We start from the raw sequence: 17,855 nt of genomic DNA, 5'->3' as shown, positions 1-17,855 counted from the left end.
GTACCTTTGTGAAAATCCTTGGAGCAGTGGCTAATCCGAAAGGAAGCGCCACAAACTGGTAATGCTTGTCCAGGAATGCGAACCTTAGGAACCGATGATGTTCCTTGTGGATAGGAATATGTAGATACGCATCCTTTAAATCCACCGTGGTCATGAATTGACCTTCCTGGATGGAAGGAAGAATTGTTCGAATGGTTTCCAAGGAACCTTGAGAAACTTGTTTAAGATCTTGAGATCTAAGATTGGTCTGAACGTTCCCTCTTTTTTGGGAACTATGAACAGATTGGAGTAGAACCCCATCCCTTGTTCTCCTAATGGAACAGGATGAATCACTCCCATTTTTAACAGGTCTTCTACACAACGTAAGAATGCCTGTCTCTTTATGTGGTCTGAAGACAACTGAGACCTGTGGAACCTCCCCCTTGGGGGAAGCCCCTTGAATTCCAGAAGATAACCTTGGGAGACTATTTCTAGCGCCCAAGGATCCAGAACATCTCTTGCCCAAGCCCGAGCGAAGAGAGAGAGTCTGCCCCCCACCAGATCCGGTCCCGGATCGGGGGCCAACATTTCATGCTGTCTTGGTAGCAGTGGCAGGTTTCTTGGCCTACTTTCCCTTGTTCCAGCCTTGCATTGGTCTCCAAGCTGGCTTGGCTTGAGAAGTATTACCCTCTTGCTTAGAGGACGTAGCACTTTGGGCTGGTCCGTTTCTACGAAAGGGACGAAAATTAGGTTTATTTTTGGCCTTGAAAGACCGATCCTGAGGAAGGGCATGGCCCTTACCCCCAGTGATATCAGAGATAATCTCTTTCAAGTCAGGGCCAAACAGCGTTTTCCCCTTGAAAGGAATGTTAAGTAGCTTGTTCTTGGAAGACGCATCAGCTGACCAAGATTTCAACCAAAGCGCTCTGCGCGCCACAATAGCAAGTTAATAATGAATCGATTTAGCCCAGAAAAAGTCTACAGTCTTAATAAGCCCTTGTGAAGCCCTTATTTACAATCTTAATAAACATGGCTTACCGGATCCCATAGGGAAAATGACAGCTTCCAGCATTACATCGTCTTGTTAGAATGTGTCATACCTCAAGCAGCAAGAGACTGCTCACTGTTCCCCCAACTGAAGTTAATTCCTCTCAACAGTCCTGTGTGGAACAGCCATGGATTTTAGTAACGGTTGCTAAAATCATTTTCCTCATACAAACAGAAATCTTCATCTCTTTTCTGTTTCTGAGTAAATAGTACATACCAGCACTATTTTAAAATAACAAACTCTTGATTGAATAAAAAAAACTACAGTTAAACACTAAAAAACTCTAAGCCATCTCCGTGGAGATGTTGCCTGTACAACGGCAAAGAGAATGACTGGGGTAGGCGGAGCCTAGGAGGGATCATGTGACCAGCTTTGCTGGGCTCTTTGCCATTTCCTGTTGGGGAAGAGAATATCCCACAAGTAAGGATGACGCCATGGACCGGACACACCTATGTTGGAGAAATCTTCATCTCTTTTCTGTTTCAGAGTAAATAGTACATACCAGCACTATTTTAAAATAACAAACTCTTGATTGAATAATAAAAACTACAGTTAAACACTAAAAAACTCTAAGCCATCTCCGTGGAGATGTTGCCTGTACAACGGCAAAGAGAATGACTGGGGTAGGCGGAGCCTAGGAGGGATCATGTGACCAGCTTTGCTGGGCTCTTTGCCATTTCCTGTTGGGGAAGAGAATATCCCACAAGTAAGGATGACGCCGTGGACCGGACACACCTATGTTGGAGAAATTATGTTTTCTTTCATGTAATTAGCAAGAGTCCATGAGCTAGTGACGTATGGGATAATGACTACCCAAGATGTGGATCTTTCCACACAAGAGTCACTAGAGAGGGAGGGACAAAATAAAGACAGCCAATTCCTGCTGAAAATAATCCACACCCAAAATAAAGTTTAATGAAAAACATAAGCAGAAGATTCAAACTGAAACCGCTGCCTGAAGTACTTTTCTACCAAAAACTGCTTCAGAAGAAGAAAATACATCAAAATGGTAGAATTTAGTAAAAGTATGCAAAGAGGACCAAGTTGCTGCTTTGCAAATCTGATCAACCGAAGCTTCATTCCTAAACGCCCAGGAAGTAGAAACTGACCTAGTAGAATGAGCTGTAATTTTCTGAGGCGGAGTTTTACCCGACTCAACATAGGCAAGATGAATTAAAGATTTCAACCAAGATGCCAAAGAAATGGCAGAAGCTTTCTGGCCTTTTCTAGAACCGGAAAAAATAACAAATAGACTAGAAGTCTTTCGGAAAGATTTAGTAGCTTCAACATAATATTTCAAAGCTCTAACAACATCCAAAGAATGCAACGATTTCTCCTTAGAATTAGGACATAATGAAGGAACCACAATTTCTCTACTAATGTTGTTGGAAGTCACAACTTTAGGTAAAAATTCAAAAGAAGTTCGCAACACCGCCTTATCCTGATGAAAAATCAGAAAAGGAGACTCACAAGAAAGAGCAGATAATTCAGAAACTCTTTTGGCAGAAGAGATGGCCAAAAGGAACAAAACTTTCCAAGAAAGTAATTTAATGTCCAATGAATGCATAGGTTCAAATGGAGGAGCTTGAAGAGCCCCCAGAACCAAATTCAAACTCCAAGGAGGAGAAATTGACTTAATGACAGGCTTTATACGAACCAAAGCTTGTACAAAACAATGAATATCAGGAAGAATAGCAATCTTTCTGTGAAAAAGAACAGAAAGAGCAGAGATTTGTCCTTTCAAGGAACTTGCAGACAAACCCTTATCTAAACCATCCTGAAGAAACTGTAATATTCTCGGTATTCTAAAAGAATGCCAAGAAAAATGATGAGAAAGACACCAAGAAATATAAGTCTTCCAGACTCTATAATATATCTCTCTAGATACAGATTTGCGAGCCTGTAACATAGTATTAATCACAGAGTCAGAGAAACCTCTGTGACCAAGAATCAAGCGTTCAATCTCCATACCTTTAAATTTAAGGATTTCAGATCCTGATGGAAAAAAGGACCTTGAGACAGAAGGTCTGGTCTTAACGGAAGAGTCCACGGTTGGCAATAGGCCATCCGGACAAGATCCGCATACCAAAACCTGTGAGACCATGCCGGAGCTACCAGCAGAACAAACGAGCATTCCTTCAGAATCTTGGAGATTACTCTTGGAAGAAGAACTAGAGGCGGAAAGATATAGGCAGGATGATACTTCCAAGGAAGTGATAATGCATCCACTGCCTCCGCCTGAGGATCCCGGAATCTGAACAGATACCTGGGAAGTTTCTTGTTTAGATGAGACGCCATCAGATCTATTTCTGGAAGTTCCCACATTTGAACAATCTGAAGAAATACCTCTGGGTGAAGAGACCATTCGTCCGGATGCAACGTTTGGCGACTGAGATAATCCGCTTCCCAATTGTCTATACCTGGGATATGAACCGCAGAGATTAGACAGGAGCTGGATTCCGCCCAAACCAAAATTCGAGATACTTCTTTCATAGCCAGAGGACTGTGAGTCCCTCCTTGATGATTGATGTATGCCACAGTTGTGACATTGTCTGTCTGAAAACAAATGAACGATTCTCTCTTCAGAAGGGGCCAAAACTGAAGAGCTCTGAAAATTGCACGGAGTTCTAAAATATTGATCGGTAATCTCACCTCCTGAGATTCCCAAACTCCTTGTGCCGTCAGAGATCCCCACACAGCTCCCCAACCTGTGAGACTTGCATCTGTTGAAATTACAGTCCAGGTCGGAAGCACAAAAGAAGCCCCCTGAATTAAACGATGGTGATCTGTCCACCACGTTAGAGAGTGTCGAACAATCGGTTTTAAAGATATTAATTGAGATATCTTTGTGTAATCCTTGCACCATTGATTCAGCATACAGAGCTGAAGAGGTCGCATGTGAAAACGAGCAAAGGGGATCGCGTCCGATGCAGCAGTCATAAGACCTAGAATTTCCATGCATAAGGCTACCGAAGGGAATGATTGTGACTGAAGGTTTCGACAAGCTGTAATTAATTTTAGACGTCTCTTGTCTGTTAAAGACAGAGTCATGGACACTGAATCCATCTGGAAACCCAGAAAGGTTACCCTTGTCTGAGGAATCAATGAACTTTTTGGTAAATTGATCCTCCAAGCATGATCTTGAAGAAACAACACAAGTCGATTCGTATGAGATTCTGCTAAATGTAAAGACTGAGCAAGTACCAAGATATCGTCCAAATAAGGAAATACCACAATACCCTGTTCTCTGATTACAGACAGAAGGGCACCGAGAACCTTTGTAAAAATTCTTGGAGCTGTAGCTAGGCCAAACGGCAGAGCCACAAACTGGTAATGCTTGTCCAGAAAAGAGAATCTCAGGAACTGATAATGATCTGGATGAATCGGAATATGCAGATATGCATCCTGTAAATCTATTGTGGACATATAATTCCCTTGCTGAACAAAAGGCAAGATAGTCCTTACAGTTACCATCTTGAACGTTGGTATTCTTACATAACGATTCAATATTTTTAGATCCAGAACTGGTCTGAAGGAATTCTCCTTCTTTGGTACAATGAAGAGATTTGAATAAAACCCCATCCCCTGTTCCGGAACTGGAACTGGCATAATTACTCCAGTCAACTCTAGATCTGAAACACAATTCAGAAATGCTTGAGCTTTTACTGGATTTACTGGGACACGGGAAAGAAAAAATCTCTTTGCAGGAGGTCTCATCTTGAAACCAATTCTGTACCCTTCTCAAACAATGTTCTGAATCCAAAGATTGTGAACAGAATTGATCCAAATTTCCTTGAAAAAACGTAACCTGCCCCCTAAATTCTAATCTGTCAGACGGCACAGGATATAATTGCTTGAAACGTTTAGAAGGAGTAAATGAATTACCCAATTTATCCCATTCTTTGGAAATTACTGCAGAAATAGCATTAGGAACAGGAAAAACTTCTGGAATAACCACAGGAGCTTTAAATACCTTATCCAAACGTTTAGAATTAGTATCAAGAGGACCAGAATCCTCTATTTCTAAAGCAATTAGTACTTCTTTAAGTAAAGAACGAATAAATTCCATTTTAAATAAATATGAAGATTTATCAGCATCAACCTCTGAGACAGAATCCTCTGAACCAGAAGAGTCATCAGAATCAGAATGATGATGTTCATTTAAAAATTCATCTGTAGGGAGAGAAGTTTTAAAAGATTTTTTACGTTTACTAGAAGGAGAAATAACAGACATAGCCTTCTTTATGGATTCAGAAACAAAATCTCTTATGTATCAGGAACATTCTGCACCTTAGATGTTGAGGGAACTGCAACAGGCAATGGTACATTACTAAAGGAAATATTATCTGCTTTAACAAGTTTGTCATGACAATCAATACAAACAACAGCCGGAGGAATAGCTACCAAAAGTTTACAGCAGATACACTTAGCTTTGGTAGATCCAGCACTAGACAGCGATTTTCCTGTAGTATCTTCTGACCCAGATGCAACGTGAGACATCTTGCAATATGTAAGAGAAAAAACAACATATAAAGCAAAATTGATCAAATTCCTTAAATGACAGTTTCAGGAATGGGAAAGAATGCCAAAGAACAAGCTTCTAGCAACCAGAAGCAATAAAAAATGAGACTTAAATAATGTGGAGATAAAAGCGACGCCCATATTTTTAGCGCCAAATCAGACGCCCACATTATTTGGCGCCTAAATGCTTTTGGCGCCAAAATGACGCCACATCCGGAACGCCGACATCTTTGGCGCAAAATAACGTCAAAAAAATGACGCAACTTCCGGCGACACGTATGACGCCGGAAACGGAAAAGAATTTTTGCGCCAAAAAAGTCAGCGCCAAGAATGACGCAATAAAATGAAGCATTTTCAGCCCCCGCGAGCCTAACAGCCCACAGGGAAAAAAAGAGACAAATTTTTGAAGGTAAGAAAAAAATGATTAATTCAAATGCATTATCCCAAATATGAAACTGACTGTCTGAAAAATAAGGAAAGTTGAACATTCTGAGTCAAGGCAAATAAATGTTTGAATACATATATTTAGAACTTTATAAACAAAGTGCCCAACCATAGCTTAGAGTGTCACAGAAAATAAGATTTACTTACCCCAGGACACTCATCTACATGTTTGTAGAAAGCCAAACCAGTACTGAAACGAGAATCAGCAGAGGTAATGGTATATATAAGAGTATATCGTCGATCTGAAAAGGGAGGTAAGAGATGAATCTCTACGACCGATAACAGAGAACCTATGAAATAGACCCCGTAGAAGGAGATCACTGCATTCAAATAGGCAATACTCTCTTCACATCCCTCTGACATTCACTGCACGCTGAGAGGAAAACCGGGCTCCAACTTGCTGCGGAGCGCATATCAACGTAGAATCTAGCACAAACTTACTTCACCACCTCCATCGGAGGCAAAGTTTGTAAAACTGAATTGTGGGTGTGGTGAGGGGTGTATTTATAGGCATTTTGAGGTTTGGGAAACTTTGCCCCTCCTGGTAGGAATGTATATCCCATACGTCACTAGCTCATGGACTCTTGCTAATTACATGAAAGAAATTAACCTTTTAATGCCGTTATGGCGTTCTATTCCGTCCTTTAGCGCCGTTAGGACGGAATAGAACGTCCTAGTTTATCTGTCCTGAAGCAAAAGGCGCTTCCTGGATGTGATCACGGTCTGGAGGGCATGCCTAGCGACATAGGGATACTTCCCGACCCGATGCCATAACTGAAATCTCTCGATCGCGTGCACAATAGCGGGATTTCAATTTGACCCTGTAATGAAAGGGTTAACACATTCCATATCTAAGAACGAAAAGGGAGAATGCCATGAAGAGGAATTAAAGGACCATTAAATACAATAGAATTGCACACTCAACAAGTTCATAATAAAAAAAGGCAATGTCATAGCATTAACTCTGAATTTTAAATAAGAAAGATTTTTTTTCTAACAAAGTTCTAAACTTCCTTTAATTTGCTGGCCCCCTGTATCATGTGACATCCATCAGCCAAATCAGACTCATAAGTATATAAAGTGAACTAATGTACATGCTCATTAGGAGTTGATGCCTCAGAATGCAGAATGCATAAAACAAATGTACACAATTTTATGGAAGGAAATTTAAGTTTTCTAAAACTGCATGCAATTTCTGAATTTAATGTTTCATTTTTAACAAATAACTGACCTAGCTAAAATTAGTTAAAAAAAATTTTTAAGAATAAAAGATGGTGTAGGGTGTTGCAATAAAGGTGTAAAGAAAGTAGAGAAAAAAATATTAAATAAATGGTGATAAAAAAGGATACACCTTTGCTTTATCTGCATCCACAAGTGAATATGCAGAGATGAGTTGAGCCAAGGTATGAATGTCTTTAGGATTCTGCCTGTAAAATAATGCAAATCATTATTAAAGCTTTTGTTGGGGGGGTGGGGAATAAGATGTACAAGAAACAAAAAACAACCACATACTTCCATAACTGTTCAAGATCATTGATGGCTTCTTTTTTGCGTCCATACTTTAATTTGAAGTTGGCAGCTTCTCTTATTAGAGACAAATGTGCTGGTGAGTTTGGCTGTTAGGAAGAGGAATTCATCAAAATGTAAGCAAAAGTTTGCACTTAAAAACAGAGTTTGAAAAAAAATCCAAGACTTTTCCATATGTATCCATTAGATCAACGTTGGGATCACGAACGCTGTTGTAATCATATACAGCAATGTGACACTAATGCACTTGTGTTATTTCGAAAGGTTTATTAAAGAACTACTAAACACAGTACAGTATAAGTGCATAATCAATACGTCCATAATGAAAACATAATACAAAAGCACATGGGAAAATGGACCAAACTGAAATTTGTCCAAAAAAATTAAAATAGTTTAATTTTCAAATAAATAATACATCATGTGACAGCCATCAGCTATTCTCAAAATGCATATACGTATATTGTGAATCTTGTACATGCTCAGTAGGAGATGGAGCCTCAGAAAGTGTGCATATAAAAGATTGTTCATATTTAGATAATGGAAGTGAATTGGAAAGTTGTTTAAAAATCTGTGCTCTATCTGAATCAAAAGTTTAATTTTTACTTTACTATGCCTTTAAAGGGAAAGTTCACCCAAAAATGTTCTCCCGTTTAAATTGTTTCCAATGATCCATTTTCCTGCTGGAGTGTATTAAATTGTTTATAAGTAGCTCCTTTACCCCTATATTGGCCTTTGAAATAACTGATTTAGCTTGTGGTTTCCCAACCTATACTGAAAGTTTTGATACTGGAGTCTCAATTATTGATAAGCCAAAGTTAACACAGCCAGCAAAAGAAATTAAACTCACAGTGGCGCACAGGATAGTTAAGTAATACAATTATATATTTTTTCCATTCTTCTCTCTATGTATTAAACTTTAGTTTTCTAGATTATATATATATATATATATATATATATATATATATATATATATACACATACACATACAGGTGGCCCTCGTTTTACAACGGTTCAATTTACACCGTTTCAGAATAACAACCTTTTTTTCCAGTCATGTGACTGCTATTGAGAAGCAGTGCATTTATTAAAATAGGCAGTAGGGGGAGCTGTCCGCTTGTGTTGCAGCAAAGCCAAACAAGCTGAAATTAATCAGTTTAACCAGACCTGAGCTATCGAGCAGATTTCAAAGGAACAAGATCTTCCTGTCTATAAATCAGTCCAGATTGGAATGCATAGAAAGAACTGTTAGCAGAAAAATGCAAGTGAAGTCTGTGTTGTGTGATTATTTTATTAGGTTTATAATGCTGTTTAGCAAATGTTTTTTGTTCATTTAACTTAGTTTAATTATATATTCTGTGTTGTGTGGTTATTTTATTAGGTTTATAATGCTGTTTAGAATTTAAAGTCTTCATTTCAAAGCTTTAAAAATAATGTATTAGATGTTACTTATGACAATTTTGAGAGGGGCCTGGAACCTAACTCCCTCACTTCCCATTGACTTACATTATAAACGGTTTTTCAATTTACAACAGTTTCGATTTACAACCATACCTTCTGGAACCTAACCCCGGCGTAAACTGAGGGCTACCTGTATATATCTATGTGTGTGTGTGTGTAAAGAAAAAGCGCTAAAAGGGTCCCAGAAGGATATATGGATATAAAATCCAATTGAAATAAGTCTTGGCAAGGTATAAAGTGTTGGACTCAAAACAAGGCTGTAGTCAATAATTTGTTGAGGATGCTTAAACTCAAATTTAATTAATAAATATAAAAAAAACCTCAAACACTCATAAATAACATTCAGTACAATACAACTATTTAGTTTTCAGTTGTTTTCTCTGGGTCTGGGAAAGCAGACTTGGACTAACTCGTAGAAAGTATGTGAAAGTCAGTTCCCAGATCGTGTAACCAAGGTGAGAAACGAAAAAATGGGGATACCAATAAAAAATACAACTCCGTGTGTGTTGCTAAGGCACAATGTAGTGAGTATTTGGTCCTGTTAGAAAGTGTAAAAAGTCTCATAAAAAATCCTCATAAAATTCCCTCCTGTAAAGTGAACTGCAAAAATTAATGCCTGAATAGGAAAACATAATTTATGTAAGAACTTACCTGATAAATTCATTTCTTTCATATTAGCAAGAGTCCATGAGCTAGTGACGTATGGGATATACATTCCTACCATGAGGGGCAAAGTTTCCCAAACCTTAAAATGCCTATAAATACACCCCTCACCACACCCACAATTCAGTTTAACGAATAGCCAAGAAGTGGGGTGATAAGAAAAAAGTGCGAAAGCATATAAAATAAGGAATTGGAATAATTGTGCTTTATACAAAAAAATCATAACCACCACAAAAAAGGGCGGGCCTCATGGACTCTTGCTTATATGAAAGAAATGAATTTATCAGGTAAGTTCTTACATAAATTATGTTTTCTTTCATGTAATTAGCAAGAGTCCATGAGCTAGTGACGTATGGGATAATGACTACCCAAGATGTGGATCTTTCCACACAAGAGTCACTAGAGAGGGAGGGACAAAATAAAGACAGCCAATTCCTGCTGAAAATAATCCACACCCAAAATAAAGTTTAATGAAAAACATAAGCAGAAGATTCAAACTGAAACCGCTGCCTGAAGTACTTTTCTACCAAAAACTGCTTCAGAAGAAGAAAATACAACAAAATGGTAGAATTTGGTAAAAGTATGCAAAGAGGACCAAGTTGCCGCTTTGCAAATCTGATCAACCGAAGCTTCATTCCTAAACGCCCAGGAAGTAGAAACTGACCTAGTAGAATGAGCTGTAATCCTATGAGGCGGAGTCTTACCCGACTCAACATAGGCAAGATGAATTAAAGATTTCAACCAAGATGCCAAAGAAATGGCAGAAGTTTTCTGGCCTTTCTAAAACCGGAAAAGATAACAAATAAACTAGAAGTCTTTCGGAAAGACTTAGTAGCTTCAACATAATATTTCAAAGCTCTAATAACATCCAAAGAATGCAACGATTTCTCCTTAGAATTCTTAGGATTAAGACATAATGAAGGAACCACAATGTCTCTACTAATGTTGTTGGAATTCACAACTTAGGTAAAAATTCAAAAGAAGTTCGCAACACCGCCTTATCCTGATAAAAAATCAGAAAAGGAGACTCACAAGAAAGAGCAGATAATTCAGAAACTCTTCTGGCAGAAGAGATGGCCAAAAGGAACAAAACTTTCCAAGAAAGTAATTTAATATCCAATGAATGCATAGGTTCAAATGGAGGAGCTTGAAGAGCCCCCAGAACCAAATTCAAACTCCAAGGAGGAGAAATTGACTTAATGACAGGTTTTATACGAACCAAAGCTTGTACAAAACAATGAATATCAGAAAGAATAGCAATCTTTCTGTGAAAAAGAACAGAAAGAGCAGAGATTTGACCTTTCAAGGAACTTGCGGACAAACCCTTATCTAAACCATCCTGAAGAAACTGTAATATTCTCGGTATTCTAAAAGAATGCCAAGAAAAATGATGAGAAAGACACCAAGAAATATAAGTCTTCCAGACTCTATAATACATCTCTCTGGATACAGATTTACGAGCCTGTAACATAGTATTAATCACAGAGTCAGAGAAACCTCTTTGACCAAGAATCAAGCGTTCAATCTCCATACCTTTAAATTTAAGGATTTCAGATCCTGATGGAAAAAAGGACCTTGAGACAAAAGGTCTGGTCTTAACGGAAGAGTCCACGGTTGGCAAGAGGCCATCCGGACAAGATCCGCATACCAAAACCTGTGAGGCCATGCCGGAGCTACCAGCAGAACAAACGAGCATTCCTTCAGAATCTTGGAGATTACTCTTGGAAGAAGAACTAGAGGCGGAAAGATATAGGCAGGATGATACTTCCAAGGAAGTGATAATGCATCCACTGCCTCCGCCTGAGGATCCCGGGATCTGGACAGATACCTGGGAAGTTTCTTGTTTAGATGAGAAGCCATCAGATCTATTTCTGGAAGTTCCCACATTTGAACAATCTGAAGAAATACCTCTGGGTGAAGAGACCATTCGCCCGGATGCAACGCTTGGCGACTGAGATAATCCGCTTTCCAATTGTCCATACCTGGGATATGAACCGCAGAGATTAGACAGGAGCTGGATTCCGCCCAAACCAAAATTCGAGATACTTCTTTCATAGCCAGAGGACTGTGAGTCCCTCCTTGATGATTGATGTATGCCACAGTTGTGACATTGTCTATCTGAAAACAAATGAACAACTCTCTCTTCAGAAGAGGCCAAGACTGAAGAGCTCTGAAAATTGCACGGAGTTCCAAAATATTGATCGGAAATCTCACCTCCTGAGATTCCCAAACCCCTTGTGCCGTCAGATACCCCCACACAGCTCCCCAACCTGTAAGACTTGCATCTGTTGAGATTATAGTCCAGGTCGGAAGAACAAAGAAGCCCCCTGAACTAAACGATGGTGATCTGTCCACCATGTCAGAGAGTGTTGTAAAATCTGTTTAAAGATATTAATTGAGATATCTTTGAGTAATCCCTGCACCATTGGTTCAGCATACAGAGCTGAAGAGGTCGCATGTGAAAACGAGCAAAGGAGATCGCATCTGATGCGGCAGTCCTAAGACCCAACATTTCCATGCATAAGGCTACCAAAGGGAATGATTGTGACTGAAGGTTTTGACAAGCTGATATCAATGTTAAACTTCTCTTGTCTGACAAGGACAGAGTCATAGACACTGAATTTATCTAGAAACCTAAAAAGGTTACCCTTGTCTGAGGAATCAATGAACTGATTGGTAAATTGATCCTCCAACCATGAACTTGAAGAAACAACACAAGTCGATTCGTATGAGATTCTTCGAAAATGAGAAGACTGAGCAAGTACCAAGATATCGTCTAAATAAGGAAATACCAAAACCCTATTCTCTGATTACAGAAAGAAGGGCACCGAGAACCTTTGAAAAAAATTCTTGGAACTGAGGCTAGGCCAAACGGTAGAGCCACAAAACTGGTAATGCTTGTCTAAAAAGAGAATCTCAGACACTAAAAGTGATCTGGATGAATCGGAATATGCAGATACACATCCTGTAAATCTATTGTAGACATATAATGCCCTTGCTAAACAAAAGGCAGGATAGTCCTACAGTAACCATCTTGAATGTTGGTATCCTAACATAACGATTCAATAATGATAGATCCGGAACTGGTCTGAAGGAATTGACCTTCTTTGGTAAAATGAAGAGATAAAATAAAACCCCAGCCCCTGTTCCAGAACTGGAACTGGCATAAATACTCCAGCCAACTCTAGATCTGAAACACATTTCAGAAATGCTGAGCCTTTGCTGTGTTAACTGGGACACGGGAAAGAAAAGAATCTCTTAGCAGGAGGCCTTAACTTGAAGCCAATTCTGTACCTTTCTGAAACCAGAGATTAAGAACGGAATTGATCCAAATTTCTTTGAAGAAAACGTAATCTGCCCCATACCAGCTGAGCTGGAATAAGGGCCGCACCTTCATAGGTACTTAGGAGCTGGCTATAGGTTTCTATAAGGCTTGGATATATTCCAAACTGGAAATAGTTTCCAAACTGATACCGCTCCTGAGGATGAAGGATCAGGCTTTTGTTCCTTGTGAGGAAAGGAACGAAAATGATTATTTACCCTGGAAAGAAAGGGAAAGCAAAGTTGACTTTAGAAGACATGTCAGCATTCCAAGTTTAATCCATAAAGCTTTTCTAGCTAAAATAGCTAGAGACATATACCTGACATCAACTCTAATGATATCAAAAGATGGTATCACCAATAAAATTATTAGCATGTTATAGAATAATAATAATGCTATAAAATTATGATCTGTTACTTGTTGCGCTAAAGCTTCTAACCAAAAAGTTGAAGCTGCAGCAACATCCGCTAAAAATATAGCAGGTCTAAGAAGATTACCTGAACATAAGTAAGCTTTTCTTAGAAAGGATTCAATTTTCCTATCTAAAGGATCCTTAAAATGAATTACTATCTGCCGTAGGAATAGTAGTACATTAGCAGGAGTAGAGACAGCCCCATAACCTTAGGGATTTTTGTCCCAAAAAACTCTAATCTGTCAGGTGGCACAGGATATAATTTGCTTAAACGTCTAGAAGGAGTAAATAAATTACCCAAATTATTCCATTCCCTGGAAATTACTTCAGAAATAGCATCAGGGAGATAAAACACTTCTGGAATAACTACAGGAGATTTAAAAACCTTATTTAAACGTTTACATTTAGTATCAAGAGGACCAGAATCCTCTATTTCTAATGCAAATAACACTTCTTTAAGTAAAGAACGAATAAATTCCATCTTGAACAAATACAAAGATTTATCAGCATCAACCTCTGAGACAGAAACCTCTGAACCAGAAGAACCATTATCAGTATCAGAATGATGATGTTCATTTAAAAATTCATCTGAAAAAAGAGAAGTTTTAAAAGACTTTTATGTATACTAGAAGGAGAAATAACAGACATAGCCTTCTTAATGGATTTAAAAAATAAAATCTCTTATGTTATCAGGAACACTCTGAAAATTAGATGTTGACGGAACAGCAACAGGTAATGTAACAGTACTAAAGGAAATTTTATCTAAAATCAAACACAAGGAAAGAGGCGCCGTATGTGTGAATCTGAAACAGCCAACATCACATATAAAACATGTGCAGGGTACTCACAATCTGGAAAGGCACTCTGGTGTGCCTATAGGAGCGGGCTGGTATTCACAGCACACCAGCTGGCTGATCTGGCAATCCCTGGTATCCAAGGTAGAAGATTCTATGTCTAGACTGATGGTGTATGATGTGTCCAGCAATATGGAAGCAGGAGCTAGGTGCAAAACAAAGGCACACCACTGTGTGAATCTGCAAGTGTATACTGGTAAATTTGCAATCTGTGCAGGGTACTCACATACTGTGGCGGCACTCAGTTGTGCCAATAGAGGCAGGCTGGCTTTCTCAGCAACCCAGCTGGCTGTACAGGGAATGATGCAGGAAGATCCACAGCATTCAAGATGAACAGGTAGCTCAGGAATAATCAATTGCAGTGAGGTTTATATGATTAAAAAAGATTTAATAAAATTACCAACAGTTAAAAATACATATATCCCTCATATACAATAAGTAAAAATCATGCAACGCGTTTCTCGGTATAAACCGTTTCTTCAGGCATGTATTCTATCTCTGCATGTACGTCTTATAAAGATCTGAGCTACCTGTACTGCCCCTCCCTTCCTACCAAAAAGGACCAATCATAGAAGCCCTTTGTTTAATTGCCCATTATTTGATGCACCTGCACACTTCTCATCCCTTATCCTGATAGGTTTATTGGGCTTGTACAAGTGTTATAGTCACTAGAAGGAAAAGTACTATAAATGTTTATTACAAATAAACCCAATTATAGATCATGATATCGTGACTGTATGTTTAATGATATTACATATACAATCCCCAGATGGTGTGATACCTCATTGAATCTGATATTAGCCTCAAAGAGTAAAAAACACATATTCGTACCTGTCTGCTGATGCTTGTCATCATGCGTAACTGAAATATAATAATATGTACAATAAGCCGCATTTCCCTAATAGTTTTTCTATGTCTCACTGTATGTTTTCATAACTGTTAGCCTAATTTAACCATTTTGTGTTATGTGGAGAACCGCCACCCGGATTATGACAAATAAGCGATCTCCTGTAATTGTTTGGCGTCTGACGTAAGCGCACGCCATAGGCTGATCGGCTCCAGCTTTCGGACCAATCCTGGATGTTAGCCGCTGCACACCCCCACTATAGTGTATCAGCCGATTTTCCGATTCGTAACAATGAATCGAAGCACTCAGTTGGTGTCCCCAGTACACACAACACGCTGCACGCATTATCAGCGCCTGCCCATGTAACAATCAGATTCAAAGACTAAATGCTGCTCCCGCACAAGTACCAACAGAGGGGATGTCTCTCCCATCCGCGGTCAAACTACAAAAGGACACGCCTCTCCATTACGTCACGGAGCTGTCAAAAAACTACCGTGAGCACTCCCATATATGAATGCACTCGATCAAATGTGGCATCCATCGACAACAAAAGAGACACTCATAAAGATATGTACACATATTTCGCTACACGAGTCCGCAAGTGTATCTCCTCCCGGTGTCCCAATATCTGGGCTCCAATCCAAAGCGGGACATAAGGAGACCCCCTGGGCGTGAACAGGACCACCATATTAGGTGGTCTATGCCGATGTACTCTCAGCTCACTATTATTTGTAATAAATGTTCATAACATGTGTGAAAATCTAATAGAATTAGAACTACTAACTAGCCTGTGTTGTATTGTATAACAACATTTGCTGACAATATAAAATGTACCGTGTGTAAAAAATTGCTAACCTATTGATAACCTTAATCATAAAGATATAATTTCCTATCATTCCTCTATCCCTCAACACTCCTAACCCTACCAGTGCCATTAAAGTGTTACTGAAATGGTCATTAATCAGAAAACTATATGCATATGACCATAATAAACAGTACTCACATATTGTGATCCATAGACAGTGCTCACATATTGTGATCCATAATTGTAAGTATATATAATCTCATACCCTACTCCTCCTACTTGGACAGTGCTAACCATACTAGTGCTAATAATTAAAGTGATACTCCAATTGTCATAAGACCTTATCGATAATTGTCATGTAAAAGATGACGTAGTGATACAATATAAATAAACACATACTTTTAACCTATCCCATATTGGCAATCAATTATATATCATGTAAAAACAATAAGAGAGGCATCCTGATCATATTTGACCGACATGATCCTCAAAAAAAATAAAAAAAATAAAATGAAAGTGGTACCTAATACATTCATCAGCAATAGCTGTGGTAGTGAAAACTAAGATTTTTCATAGTAGTGTATACTAAATCTAAAGTGATCTATAAAGAGCAAGCTTGTGAGTTAAATGGGTGTGAGGAATCTGTGTGACATACTATTCTCATTGTTTATCCCCAAATAATGATATGTTGTATATGGATGTAGCCCTATATAGCTACATAAATCAATATATTTAAATATGTGTATATAGAGAAGTGAGCAAGTATCAACATAGGATTAAACTCCGGTTCACAAAGATATGCACAATATCATACAAAGCTCGCAGTATCTATCACTTCATTTAGACCTAATGGGAACAACGTTTTGATCCTATAGATCCAGTAGGTCTCTCTCTGTCTGAGTCGTGAAAACCTATTATATGTGCGGCTAGGTGGAATGCTTTCTAATGGGGTGATTTTAAATCTACATCTCCCTGCGGTGTGTTCCTGGCAAACATGCCTAGGTACACTATGTTTCATTGATTTGTTTTTAATATTTCTAAGGTGTTCGCTCCACCTGATTCTTATTTTTCTGCAGGTTCTTCCAATATATTGGACCCCACATTCGCAGGTAAGTACATATATCACATATGAAGAATCACAAGTTATTCTAGAGGTTATCTGATGTTGTTCTCCCGTTGTGAACGATTTTACATTCAAAGCTTTATGGGTAATATACTCACACATAAAGCAACGGGTCTTACCACACCTAAAACTGCCCTTAAGTAGATGTCGAGTGGCCGTCACTTCAGATTTCTTTGAGGTATTTTTCTGCGTTATACGTTTGGATAACATAACCACTTTACTGGGTGCTAGTTTTTGTTTTAGGGTGGGTGCCCTTCGATATACAATTTTAGGTCGTCCCGGTAATGTCTTTTTCAAAACGGGGTCTCTCATAAGGAGTGGCCAATGTTTTTCTAAGATTTTCCCTATAGCTTTATAATTAGAGTTGTATTGGGTCACAAAAAGAGGGATCTCCTTCAATGAGTCCCCTTGTTTTTTCTCATCATTGTTTTTTGTTGACAACAACAATTTAGTACGATTGAGTTCTCTGGCCCTTTCGTAGCTATTAGTTACCAGTTGTAATGGGTAGCCTTTCTCTAAAAATCTAGACTTAAGTGTTTGGGATTGTTCATCATACTTGTCAATGGAGGAGCAATTACGTCTTATTCTACAAAACTGGCTAAAAACATAATTTATGCTTACCTGATAAATTCCTTTCTTCTGTTGTGTGATCAGTCCACGGGTCATCATTACTTCTGGGATATAACTCCTCCCCAACAGGAAATGCAAGAGGATTCACCCAGCAGAGCTGCATATAGCTCCTCCCCTCTACGTCAGTCCCAGTCATTCGACCAAGAATCAACGAGAAAGGAGTAACCAAGGGTGAAGTGGTGACTGGAGTATAATTTAAAAGATATTTACCTGCCTTAAAAA

The 17,855-nt window shown here is 38.7% G+C and overlaps 1 protein-coding gene across 1 annotated transcript in view; it reads right to left on the bottom strand.

Annotated features, from left to right (window-relative positions):
- SRP72 (signal recognition particle 72) overlaps positions 1–17,855 on the bottom strand; it is a 130,413-nt gene that overhangs the window by 26,602 nt on the left and 85,956 nt on the right. The window contains exons 15-16 of the mRNA XM_053700023.1: positions 7,505–7,608; positions 7,342–7,419 (exon numbers count right to left, since the gene is read on the bottom strand). Coding sequence (XP_053555998.1) covers positions 7,342–7,419; positions 7,505–7,608 — 182 coding nt within the window. The remainder of the gene's footprint in view (positions 1–7,341; positions 7,420–7,504; positions 7,609–17,855) is intronic.

This window comes from Bombina bombina, chromosome 2 (assembly GCF_027579735.1).
Source record: "Bombina bombina isolate aBomBom1 chromosome 2, aBomBom1.pri, whole genome shotgun sequence".
Lineage (NCBI taxonomy): Eukaryota > Metazoa > Chordata > Amphibia > Anura > Bombinatoridae > Bombina > Bombina bombina.
Note: the sequence above shows the minus strand (reverse complement) of the source record. Positions and strands in the feature narration are given on the sequence as shown.